The 13,663-nt window shown below is 46.2% G+C and overlaps 1 protein-coding gene across 1 annotated transcript in view; it reads right to left on the bottom strand.

Moving 5' to 3' along the window:
* Positions 1-10,267, bottom strand: part of Podnl1 (podocan like 1) — a 16,138-nt gene extending 5,871 nt beyond the window's left edge. Inside the window, exon 1 of the mRNA XM_052728683.1 lies at positions 535-10,267. Coding sequence (XP_052584643.1) covers positions 535-915 — 381 coding nt within the window. The 5' untranslated portion in view covers positions 916-10,267. The remainder of the gene's footprint in view (positions 1-534) is intronic.
* Between the last annotated feature and the right edge of the window lie 3,396 nt (positions 10,268-13,663).

The raw sequence follows: 13,663 nt of genomic DNA on the forward strand, positions 1-13,663 counted from the left end.
AGAGCAGCACTTGCTTAGCATCTACAGGCCCTGGGTTCATTCCTAATGTCTCCAAAAATTAGAGGAGGAGGAGAAAAGAGCACATCCCATTCCTTGACCCCAAACAACCTTGAGACTTGCGAGGCATATCACCTACACTCAACACCATCACCCTGAGCTCCCAAGCCCCACAGGCTGCTAATTTTGAAACCGGTCTCTGACATTTCCCTGGCCATTTTTTTTTCCACACAGGGCTTCACTGTGCAGTGAAGGATGAAGTCAAAGTTGTCTTCATCCTCCTGCCTCAGAATCCTTACCAACACCCTTTTGCCCCAAGTCTTCCCAAAGTACTCCCATGACCTCCAACATCACAGCGATTGCCCCAGAACTCAGTGTTTTGATCAAAACCACTTTACTCCTAAGATGCTCACCCCAAATTCAGCTCTCCCAACACACAGTGCTTCTACCTCTGGCCTTGGCCTGGCTTAGCAGGCCCAGAACAAGGGCAGGTTCAGCTCTGCTGTGTGGACCTCCCGCATGGACCCCGGCCCTCACCTGCAAGGAAAGGTGCCTAGCAGCCCTGGTGACATTGTCCGGGAATACTCTCAGGCCCAGGCCAGCACAGTCTACTGTGTCATCTTGTGGACAGGAACAGGGCCAAGGACAGGCCCTCAGCAGGGGCTGTGAGCTGTCACCCAAGTGTGGGAAAGCAAGGTCCTCCATGTGTGCTGCTGTCCACCTCAGCATCAGGAGCAGCAGCAGCTCTTGAGACCTCTGGGGTAAAGCAAGGGTCAACAACAGGTCAGCCTGGTCAGGGGTTCCCCCTGAAGAGTAGGCTTGGCCACCTAGACAGTGGGCAGACCCACCCCAGACCCTCCCTGCCCACCTTACCATAATCAGTCCCGTGGTGTCTCTTCTCAAGCTCCGGTCCAGCATTCACTTCCTCCAATGTCCCCTGTGACTACGCTACCCTCCATCTCTCGGCATAGGACACCACACACACACACACACACACACACACACACACACACACACACACACACACAGAGCTACAGAGCTATACCACAGGGCCTGGGAGGATGACCATCCCCCTCCCTGAAGAGGGCAGGCAGAGGGCTGGATAGGGTGGCAAGGCTCATCTAGCCCGTCCTACAGATCCCTGCCTGCTCCAACCACCCCAGCTCTATTTTCATAACCTCAGCCAGCCGAAACTGAGCCACAGTGACGAGGAGTGTTTGAGGAAAGGCTAAGAGTCACCCTATCTGGTATTTGGGCTGACCACAGGCAGGAATAGGGGTGCCAGTGGATGGGGGAGGCATTAGAGAGTCCCCAAGGAGATGAAGCCAGCCAGGAAGACTCAAGGGAGGCTTGGCCTTTCCTTCTCATGTCTGGCTGGCAGCCACAGCCCACTCCCCAACAGTCATGGCTCTTGGAAGGAAATTAACGTAAAGGAAGCAGAGGCTAGTGGCTAGGGGCTGGTCAGCCTGTTTGAACCTGGGCTCTGGGCCTCAGCATCCCTTTTTGGTTTTTGTTTTGTTTTGGTTTTTAGTTTTGGTTTTTTTGAGACAGGGTTTCTCTGTGTAGCTTTGGAGCCTGTCCTAGAACTTGCTCTGTAGACCAGGCTGGTCTGGAACTCACAGAGATCCACCTGGATCTGCCTCCCAAGTGCTGGGATTAAAGGCGTGAGCCACCACCACCTGGCCTCTAAAATGAAATTTTAAGGCTTATGTGGCAGCAGGAAGGTCCAGCCTCTCTGATGAACTAAACCCCGAATAGCCATACAAAGATGTATTTATTGATCATTACACAAAGTATTTTCTCATACCAAGGTCCCTATTCTAATTTAGTAAATAAGAGCATCACATGCCCCCATGACTCTAATCCTTTATTATGTATTGTGTGCAATACACAATAATACAAGAGCCTCAGGTGTGCCTGAGGTGTCTTGTGACCAAAGTCATAGGATGGCAGCAATACCCTCTCAGTAAAACAATTCTACATATTACGGAAAACAATCACTGTTTTCACAGGATTCTTCAAGGTCAAAGTACTTCTAGAAAACAGCTGTTCATTCTAATGTCTACTCTGGATACAGTGACTCTGCTAAATTCCTACGACAGACCCCTTCCTCAAAGGGCTGCCAAAGAAAATAATTGAGGCTAGAGAGGTGATTCAGAGTACTGGTTGCTCTTCCAAAGGACTGCCTTCAGTTCCCAACTCATGTAACTCCAGCTCCAGGGTGTCTGAGCGTGTAGGAAAGATAGCCAAGCTTGAGTGTGAGCCAGTCAGGGAGCAGGCCAGGAGAAGCCTTCCTCTGCCCAGTGATGCTGCTCCATCCCTGCCCAAAGGTCCTCAGCAGCAGATCAGGAACTGTGTCAGATGGAAGGAACCGTTTTCTACTGTAACTTGCGTTGGTCAGTGACTGAAAAGAAGCCAGAACTCCCAGACAGTTCTAAAGGTGTTGTGGCATATTTGTACACTGTGTGAAGATGTACTGCTGCGATCAGTTTAATAAAGAGCTGAATGGCCAATAGCTAGACAGGAGAGGATAGGCCGGATTTGGGGGAGAGAGAGAAAGAAAAGGAGAAATCTAGGCTCACAGATTTCACCAGCAGACTCGGAGCAAGTTGGATGTGCTTTACTAAGAATAAGTAACCGAAGCCGCGCGGTGGTGGTGGTGGTGGTGGCGTGCCTTTAATCCCAGCACTTGGGAGGCAGAGGCAGGTGGATCTCTGTGAGTTTGAGGTCAGTCTGGTCTACAAAGCTAGTTCTAGGACAGCTAGAGCTACACAGAGAAACCTGTCTCAGAAAAAAAAAAAAAATAGAAGAGGTAACTGAGCCACTTGGTAGAACGTAGATGAAAAACATGGGTTAATTAAGTTATAAGAGCTAGTTGAAGAAAAGCCTAAGCTAAGGCCAAGCTTCCATAATTAATAATAAGTTTCTGGATCATTACTGGGGAGCTGTTGGTCCCACAGAAAAAGTCCAACAAGAAAGTTTGTGCCGGGCGGTAGTGGCGCACGCCTTTAATCCCAGCACTCAGGAGGCAGAGGCAGGTGGATCTCCAAAGTGAGTTCTAGGAAAAGGCGCAAAGCTACACAGAGAAACTCTGTCTCGAAAAAAAAAAAAAAGTTTGCTATGTAAAGGAGACTCCTTAAGACTCAGAAGTTGGAAGCCTTTAATCCCAGCACTTGGGAGGCAGAGGCAGGTGGATCTCTGTGAGTTCAAGGCCAGCCTGGGTTACAGAGCGAGATCCAGGACAGCCAGGGCTACAGAGAAACCCTGTCTTAAAAAACAAACAAACAAACAAACAAACAAAAAAGACTCAGAAGTTGGAGGGACTTCTCAATCCTAAGGTGGTTAAGAGCACTGGCTGCTCTTCCAGAGGACCTGGGTTCATTTTCTAGCACACACATGGCAGCTCACACCTGTCTGTAACTCCAGTTCCAGGGGACCTGACACCCTTACACAGACATACATGCAGTCAAAACACCAATGAACATAAAATTTTTAAAAATTATGAAAAAAAAGTGTGGTGGGAAACAACAATGCTAGTACTCAGGAGTTGGAGGCAGTGAATCTTTGAGTTCAAGGCCAACCTGGTCTATATAGCAAGTTCCAAGCCAGCCATAGCTTTACAGTGAGACTCTGTCTTTAAAAAATATAATAAGTAGCTGCTATAATAAGTAGCTGCGTGGCAGTGGTGCACGCCTTTAATCCCAGCACTCGGGGAGGCAGAGCCAGGCAGATCTCTGTGAGTTTGAGGCCAGCCTGGTCTACAGAGTGAGATCCAGAACAGGCAACAAAGCTACATGGAGAAACCCTGTCTCGAAAAACCTAATAATAATAATAATAACAATAATAATAATAAATAAATAAAACCATTTTTTGGCCAGGCAGTGGTGGCACATGCCTTTAATCTCAGCACTTGGGAAGCAGAGGCAGGCAGATCTCTGAGTTCAAGGCTAGCCTGGTCTACAGAGTGAGATCCAGGACCTGTCTTCAAAAAACAAAAAGCAAAACACCTTTTAAAAGATGATGATGAGGGGCTGTAGAGATGGCTCAGTGGTTAAGAGCATTAACTGTTCTTCCCGAGGACCTGGTTCAATTCCCAGCACCCATGTGGCAGCTCACAATTGTCTGTAACTCCAGTCCTAGTGGTACTAAAACACCAATGTACATAAAATAAATAAGTTATTTTAAAAAAAAGATGATCTATGGTCAGAGACTCATTAAGACTCAGTCAGTAAACAACTCACAAGTCTCAGGAAGTCCCTAAACCTAGCAGATGGACAAGCCCCTCCTTCCCCAAGATTATATAAGCAGTAAGGACTGATGAGGAGACTCTGAACATCCAAGATGACTGAAAAAAAAAATGATTTGATGGCACACTGCCTGCAAATTGTGCAGAGAAAACACTCATACACATTAAAATACAATAATCTAAAAAAGAAAGGGCTAAAGGCATGGCTGGGTGGAATACTTGCCTAGCATGCACTGGGCCCTGGGTTCTCCAGCCCTAAATAAGCCAGGTCTGAGAGTACTCACCTAGAATCCCAGCATTCCACCCTCAGCTACATATGGAGTTCCAGGCCAGCCTGCAGTATGCTGGCTGGTTTTATGACACAAGCTACAGTCATTTGGGAAAAGGGACTCTCAACTAATAACAACAACTTCATTAGATTGGCCTATAGGGTTGGGCAGTTCCAATCCTGGGGAGGTGGCTGTGGGTTACATAAGAAAACAGCCAAACAAACCGTGAGGATCAGGTTTGGAGGCAGCACTCCTCCATGGATCTTCTATCAGCTCCTGCCTCCAGGTTCCTGCCTTGAGTTCCTGCACTGACTGCCCTCAGTGATGGAGTGTGACCTGAGAGTTATAAGATGAAATAGTTTCCTCCCTAAGTTGCTTTTGATCGTGGTGTTTTATCACAGAAATAGAAACCTTAACCAAGGCATTGAGCTACACTAGACCCTTTCTTAAAACAAACAAACCAGAAAAGGCAAAACAATAAAAAAGCTAGTGGTATGCAAGCTGACTGTGGAGAGGAATTATGTCTAATTCCATGTGCTTCTCTCTTGTGCTGGGGCCTGTTTTCCATGTCTGGTTAGTGATTCAGAGGACAGAAAGTGTGGTCTGCCATACTGTACCCTGCTGTAATTTCCAACTAAATCCACACGTCATTGGGTTGTGCTGACAACTGTCTTCTGGAATGTGTCTTGTGATAAAAAATATGGGGAACCTTCTGTGATAACACCTATAAGCCTAGCACGGGAGAAGGAGGCAGGGGGACCATGAGTTTAAGACTAGCCTGAGCTACATGAGACCCTCACTAAAAAAAAAAAATAAACAAAAACAAACAAACAAACAAAAAAAAACACACCAGGTTGGCAAGATGGTCCAGGGGGTAAAGGCATTTACTGTCAAGCCTGATAATTTGAGTTTAATCCCTGGGCCCCACGTGGTGAAGGAGACAGCCAACTCCTTCAAGTTGACCTTAGGCCTCCACATGAGCATCATGGTACATACACACTGTGGTAGTGTAAATGTAATTAACCCCCATAAGCTCATAAGGAAGTGGCACTATTAGGAGGTGTGGCTTCGTTGGAGGAGGTATGGCTTTGTTGAAGGAAGTGTGTCACTATGGAGGTGGGCTTTGAGGTCTTATATATGCTCAAGTCATGTCCAATATCTTAGTTCACTTCCTGTTGCCTGCACAAAATGGAGAACTCTCAGCCACCTCTCCAGCACCATGTCTGCCTGCACACCACCATGTCCCACCATGATAATAGTGGACTGAACCTCTGAACTATAAGGCACCCAATTAAATGGTTTCCTTTATAAGAGTTGCCATGGTCATGGAGTCTCTTCACAGCAATAGAAACCCTAACGAAGACAAACACCCACACTTATATATTTCTCTGTGTAGTCCTGGCTGTCCTGGAACTCACTCTGTAGACCAGGGTGGCCTTAAACTCACAGAGATCCACCTGCCTCTGCCTCCTAAGTGCTGGGATTAAAAGCCTGTGCCACTACCGCCCGGCCTCATTTGGTTTTTTGAAACAGGGTTTCTCTGTGTAGTCCTGGCTGTCCTGAAACTCTCTTTGTAGACCAGGCTGGCCTCAGACTCAGAGATCAGCCTGACGCTGCCTTCTGAGTGCTGGGATTAAAGGCATGCATCACCACTGCCTGGCTATTTTTATTTTATTTTATTTTATTTCATTTTATTTTTAGACAGGATCTCATTAAGAATATCTGGCTGTCCTGGAAATTGCTATGTAGATCAAGCTGTCCTCGAACTCACCGAGATCCTGCCTCTCTCTGCCTCCCAAATGCTGGGATTAAAGGCATGTGCCAAGTGACTTTTTAACACCTGAATTCTGAGACTCAAACTCAGTTTTTCATGTTTGTGCAGCAGATTACTGACTCAGCCATCTCCCTAGCCCTGTGACGCTTAGTATCGATTTTCAACCTGATTGGATCTGAAATCAACTAAGAGACAGGCTCCTGGGTGTGTCTGTGAAGGCATTTCCAGGAAGGGCTGAGGAGAATACCTCACAGGTTGTCCTCTACCCTCCACACGGGTGCCATACACATGCATGGACATCGACACACAAATAAATGTAATAAACATTTTTATAAAGAAGCCGGTTTCACCAGTGTCCCAGCTGCAGTGAACACTGTGTTGGTCAATTGTCACATGCTATTTGACAATGTAGCTCTGTAAGTGAGGCTGCCACCCCTAATTCAGACCCAAACACTTCTATCTATGTTAAGTGTCCTCGAAGACTCCTTGTCTAGGGATGAGCTGCCCTCTCCCCCAACTCTGCACCTGCAAGGAAAGAAAAGCAAAGCAGCCCGAGTGAAAACACCATGTCCCTGAGATAGCTGGAAGGTGAACCGTTTCCAACCGTGTTGACTACTGTTCATACTGTCCACCCCATAATATAAAAGTGTCTGAGGGAGACAAAGAGCTGCAGGCTCAGCCCTGGAGAGAAAGCTCCGTGGGAAGCCCATCTGGAGCTGAATAAGGTCAAAAACAGACTTTCTTTCCCCGAGATAGGCATTAGATTTACTTACAGCATTGCTTGTACTGTTCATTTCCAAGCATGGAGCCTGCCACCTGGGACAGAATGACCTGAAGAAACAGCTGACACCGTGCGTCCTTGCCCTCAACCACCTGACTCCAAAGCTTACACCTTAGTAACTTACACAAAAGCTTATAACACATGCCTGGAAAAATAAAAGGCTGACTGCCACGTAGGAGTCTGTAAAATCTTTCTTGCTTGCTTGCCCCAATTTGTGGTTTAAGAGTATAAAATGAGAATGAAAACTGGACCTGGGACCAAGGCCTTTCAGGAGCTGTCCTGGCTTTGGTCCACCAGTGACATCTCTTCTCTTCCATTCTCATTGGTACTGAGATGCTTATTCCAGAAAGATTCCCACAACACATCCACCCACCCATCCATCACCCATCCATCACCCATCCATCCACCTATCCATCAATCTACCCATCCACCCACCCATCCACCCATTCACCCATCCATCCATATACTCATCCACCCATCTATCCATCCATCTATCCACCCACCCATCCATCCATCTATTCATCTACCCACCTACCCATCTACCTATCATCTGTGTATCTATCATCAGACTAACATCACTTGCTATTTATTATTTCACTGTGATTTGTTACATACTTAGTAAACTCACTCATACAAAGGCCATAGCCAGATGCCCTTGGATGCCAGAACTGCCTGCTAAGTCAACCTCTGGGTTGTTTTTCTCTTATTACATATATTACTATTTGCAATATAGTGTGTATGCATGTGTGTGCCATTGTGGGCTTGTGTAGCTTGGAGGGAATCTTGTAGGAGTCGAGTCTTTCCTTCCATCATGTGGGTTCCAGAGGCCAAATATAGGTTATCAGGCTTGGTGGCAAGCACTTTTACCCACTGGGACACATCAAAGGCCCTAAAGGTAGTTTTCTTTTCTTTAGATGAGGTCTCTATATGTAGTCCTGGCTGTCCTGGAACTCATTCGGTAGACCAGGCTGACCTTGAACTCAGAGATCCATCTGTCTCTGCCTCCAGAGTGCTGGGATTAAAGGTGTGCACCACAATGCCCAACAGTCCTCAAGCTTTTATTTGGAAACCAGTTTACTTTTATCTAAAATTTGCAAAGATGTTGAAGGGCATTCTTATGCTGAATGTAGTAGGTCTCACCTGTAATCATAACACTCAGAAGGCTGAGACAGAGGATGACTGTGAGTTTGGGTCTCAAGAAAGAGATGGAGGGGGATAAAGAACTCTTTTCTGTGGTGTGTGTAGTATATGCATGTGTGCACATGTGGAGGATGCTGTTAGTGTGTGAAGACTAGTCCAAAACCAAGGACCCAGACACCAAAGTGAGACAGACCATTTAGCATCTCAGGGTGTTTGTGGAGAGGCTGCCTGATATGGAGGTTCTGGCAGCAGCAAAGACCAGTTGGAAGCTGGATGTGGCATAACACATTTGCAGTCCAGATATATTGGTGGAGGCTGGAGGATCAGAAGTTCAAGGCCAGCTTGGGTCTCACAGTGAGTTAGAGTTCAGCCTGAGATACGTAAGACTCTGTCTCAAAAAACCAAAAACAAAGTAGTTCATGGCGGCCAATGCCTGTAATCCCAGCACTTGGAAGTGGAAGCAGAAGGATCCAAAATTCACCATCAGAAGCCCAAAACAAAACAACAACAGACCTGGAGAGACCAGCTGGAGCAGGCCAGGGATGGAGGTGTCTCTGTGACCTTCACAGGCAGCAGAATGAGGTGCCTTGGGAGCCAAGAAGACAGTTCAGCACACCACTCAGCAGCCAGTGCTGGCTCACACTTCAGGAGTCTGACCCCCAGTGGTTTATTTTAGACCTATTTAAGCACAGCACCATCTAGTGAAAACTTCTCTTGTGATGATTAACTCAATCCCTCGTGCACAACAAACGATACCTAAATCTCTTTGAGTAAGCAAGCTAAATACAGATCAGATGTGACTACATCAAATTTCTTTGTAAAATGTGACACCTTCCATAAAGACAGGGTCTATCAATTGACTGAGAAAACTAAGTTTACAAGAAGGGTCTGGAGGAGGGTCCAGTGCCCGAAAGTCCGGCCACACAGATTGTGCGAAGGTCACCAGGCCAGAAAGCATGTCTGTTCCAGCCTTGAAGGAACAACCCTGTGTGCTTAACCTTCCAGGTTCTTCTAGTGCATGTCTGTGAGCACAAAGACCTCTGTGTGTCCTACAGGCCCCTATCAGAGGGGTGTATAAATATGACTTCCTCCTGGATGGAATGCACATGGTTATTCTAAGCTAAAATGAAAGACCTAGGCTCATCCCTGATCCTGACCCACACACCTCTAATGGCTGTCTAACGTGGTTTGCTGGGGAGCTGTGCAGGAAAGACCCAAGCATAGTTCTCCAGCAGCTATACTGGTATAACTCAAGCTGGTCGCCATTGTATATCATGTTAAGTCTACACAGTCACTCAGTTTCCTCTGTCAGCATCTTGTGCAACCATGGAGGCTTTACCACTTCTAGAGAGTGGTTGGTAACCATGGACCATATTCACTGAGCCACAGACTGTGTTTAAACTTTACCAGTTTTCCCTCTGATGTCCTTTCTCTGGTTCAAGATCCCACCCAGAAAAGTCTCATTCGTTGGGTGACAATCTACATAGTTTCATATCCTTGACACCCTGGAAGTTCAATGTTCAGTTTTTTTTTTTTATTAGATGAATGTATTTGTTTTACACGTATGTGTATGTGCAGGCGTACCCTGTGATGGGGCACATACAGAGACCAGAAGACAACTGTTCATTTGCTCCACCATGTGTCTTCTAGAGATTAAACGCAGGTCATCATAGTTGGCAGCAGGCGCCTTTACCCACTTCGCTTTCCGAAGTGGGGTGTGGCTATACTGCGCCATGGGTTGCCCTTTGTGTCTCTGTTGCCAGGATTGTGAGGCATACCAGACCTTTCCTGCCAAGGGTTCTGAGGAATCAAACTCAGTTTTCATGCTCAAAGGGTAAACACTTGAACAACTTGCCTGGCTGCTGCCCCCTCAGAACTGTTTTTTTGTTTTGTTTTTGTTGTTGCTGTTGTTTTTGAGACAGAGTTTCCTTGTGTAGCCCTGGTTGTCCTGGAACTCACTCTGTAGACCAGGCTGATCTTGAACTCAGAGATCTACCTGCCTCTGCCTGGGATTAAAGGCGTGGATCACCACTACTTGGCTGTTTGTATTTATTCATATATGAATATTTTTGTCTGGAGTGGTTCTTCTTTTTTCTCTTTCTCCCCTGGGTTGCAAGTAGCTCTGGCTGGTCTTGACTCACCACAGGACCATGAATGAGCTTGAACTCACAATGCTCTTCCCTTCACTGAGTACTGGGATCATAGGTGTGTGTCACCATGCTCAGCTTGCTTTTTTTTTTTTTTTTTTTTTAAGACTTCAGCCTTTTCTTTTTTTTTTTTTTTTTTTTTAAGATTTATTTGTTTATTTATGTTTGCAGTATTCTGTTTGCATGTATCCCTGCAGACCAGAAGAGGGCACCAGATCTCATTACCGATGGTTGTGAGCCAACATGTGGTTGCTGGGAATTGAACTCAGGACCTCTGGAAGAAGAGTCAGTGCTCTTAACCTCTGAGCCATCTCTCCAGCCCTCAGCTTGCTTTTTTTGATTCAGGGTGTCACTCTGTAGTTCAGCCCAGGATCCAACGTGAGGCACTCTTCTTGTTTTGGCTTCTTCTTCTTTTTTTTTTTTTTTTAATATAAAGGAGTTTTTTTTTTTGTTTGTTTTTGTTTTTTGGTTTTTCGAGACAGGGTTTCTCTGTGTAGCTTTGCGCCTTTCCTGGAACTCACTTGGTAGTCCAGGCTGGCCTCGAACTCACAGAGATCGGCCTGGCTCTGCCTCCCGAGTGCTGGGATTAAAGGCGTGCGCCACCACCGCCCGGCAAAGGAGTTTATTTTTGAATAAGGAATTTAATTTCCTATTTCCAAATTCACAGTCTGGGGTTTTAATATAAACTATATTTACAATAAAGAAAATGACTTATTTTTAATTACATCTAAGTGTGTGGGTATGTGCATGTGAGTGTAGGTACCCTCAGAGGTCAGAAGAGGGCATTGGATTCCCCTGGAGCTGGGTTTATAGGCAGTGCGAGCCACCTGACCTGGGTACTGGGAGCTGAACTCAGGTCCTCTGTAAGAGCAGCAAACACTTAACCAGTGAGCCATCTCCCCAGTCCCAATTTTAGCTTCTTAAAAACTGGGATTACAGTCCTATGCCACCGTCCCCGGTCTCTGCTCATTTTTGAATCATAATTTTTGTATAGAATGTTCTTGAATAGGGGACAGATAACTATCTACCTGGTGTGTTCTCAGGGTTAGACTGAGGTTATAGGGTTAGGGTAAATGTTCTCAGAAGCCGTGAGCAGTGGACTTACCTGTCATTCCTGCGCTGGTGAGGCAAAGGCAGTAGGACCCAGAATCACACAGCAAAACCATTTCTCAAAAAAAAAAAAAAAAAAAAAAAAAAAAAAGAAAAGAAAGAAAAGAAAAGGGGTCTGGGCATGATAATGCACACCTTTAACCCCAGCATTTGGGAGGCAGAGGCAGGTGGATTTCTATGAGTTCAAGGCCAACCTGGTCTACATAGAAAGTTCCAGAGCAGCCAAGGCTACATAGTGAGATCCTCAAAAAAATGTGGGGGGTATTTATCACACAAGTCTGACAAGTGAATTCAATACTAGGAGTCAGCCAGGCATGGTGGTAGACATCTTTATTCCAAGCACTCAGGAGGCAGGGATAGGAGGATCTCCGTGAGTTTGAGGCCAGCCTGGTCTACACAGTGAGTTCCAGGACAGCCAGAGCTATACAGAGGGACCCTGCTTTAAAAAAAAAATTTTAAAAACCAAATAAACAAACAAAAAAACCTAGGAATCTAAAGTAGGAGAGAACCAAGTCATGAATGTTATCCTCTGACTTCCACAAGCATGCCATGATGTCCTTGTGCACACACACACACACACACACACACACACACACACACACACACACCAACAGTAACAAAAAGAAAGAAAAGGTGTTTTCCTCAGACCTGTCCCATGTCCAGGAGAGCAACATGGCTCACAGCTGACGTCTTTGACCTCCACCTCTTGGTTAAGAACTTTCTGCCAGGCCAGGTTTCTTTTTCCCTCCAGTTACTTCCCCTTTTGTTTGTGTGTTTGTTTGTTTGTTTTGAGATAAGGTCTCACTATGTAGCCCTGGCTGTCCTGGAACTCTCTATGTAGACCAGGCTGGCCTTGAACTCGCAGAGAACCACCTGCCTCTGCCTCTCTAGGACTGGAATTAAAGGCCTGTGCCACCATGCCTAGTTTAGTTTGTCTTTCTGTAAAGACACTAATCTAATCCCTACACCAGGGAGGAAGTAAGCCCCACCTCCTGGAGGGGGGGTGTCTGTAGTAGAAGGCTCCAAGGAGGAATAAAGGGCCAGCAAAGCCAGATTCCTCACTAAAGTTTCGTTCCCAACTTTAGCATCCCTGGGTGGATCTTGTCTCCTAGCTGAAATCACAAGCTCCAGGCTCAGTAAAAGACTCAGGAGGCAGTGGATTTCCCTGGGTGTGAGGCCAGCCTCGTCAACATTTACATAGCAAGCTCCTGGCCAGTCAAGGCTATATACAGTGAGTCCCTGTCTAAAAAAGAAAAGAAAAAGAAAAAATTCCCACCCCCAAATCAAGGTAGAGATGATAGGCCAATGTTGACCTCATGGGTAAAGCACATCTGCATACATGTCAACACACAATCATACATACATCATACGTAGACACATATGCTGCGTCCTTGCTCATCTTTTCCCTCTTGATTGCTCGGCTCTGGCCCCATTAGTCTATGATTCAGCTGAGGGTGGGTCTGCTCATGGAAGGTTATGTTGGTTCCTCATGCTGTAGGGATTTTAGTGAGGACTCTGGTCTTTGCCCCAAGATGAAATCACCCAATGACAGTATCACAGTACATGTCTCCATCACTAATCACTGCGGTTTAGTCGCACAGTCTTGAAACTCCCCAGAAACCTTTGCCTTTGCTGGAATGTTCCTACCGCCACACTGCATAAGACTGCTTTCCAACTGCCTTTCTACCCTTACCTGGAACTCACTCCCCTGTTTATGGCCTGTCCTGTTAGTTGGGTTCTCCATAAAGTCTATTAAGTATGTTGGCTCTTCTGCTACTGTAATACGAGCAGCCAGCAGCCTCGGTACACAAGTGCCATGTCTTCAGGAGAGCTCATTTTATGTCTGATCCACTGTAAAATAAAGAACCGTTGCAGAGATTGAGTGAATGCACGCAAAACTTGTGCACGAAGCATCCATGTCCAGTAATGCTTATTACCATCAACAGTGTGATAGGCCTAACAGAGCTTCCACAAGGAAGTGCAAGCTCGGAACCACGGCCGACTCATGAAAAGCAATTTTTTAAAACGGCATGATATTGACCGGTGCTATCATTGTCACTGTCATTTGGAAGATGTTTAAATAGGAACCATTCTTTTTTTTCCCACTGTCTTTTCCTGGTCTCCTCCCTAGCCGCCCAAGGATGCTCCTCAGGCCTCCGCCCTCCCCGCCTGAGCCAGAGCCAGGGTGAAGATTCGGAC

Source organism: Peromyscus californicus, unplaced genomic scaffold (assembly GCF_007827085.1).
Source record: "Peromyscus californicus insignis strain IS unplaced genomic scaffold, ASM782708v3 Scaffold_8__1_contigs__length_139910024, whole genome shotgun sequence".
Taxonomy (NCBI): Eukaryota; Metazoa; Chordata; class Mammalia; order Rodentia; family Cricetidae; genus Peromyscus; species Peromyscus californicus.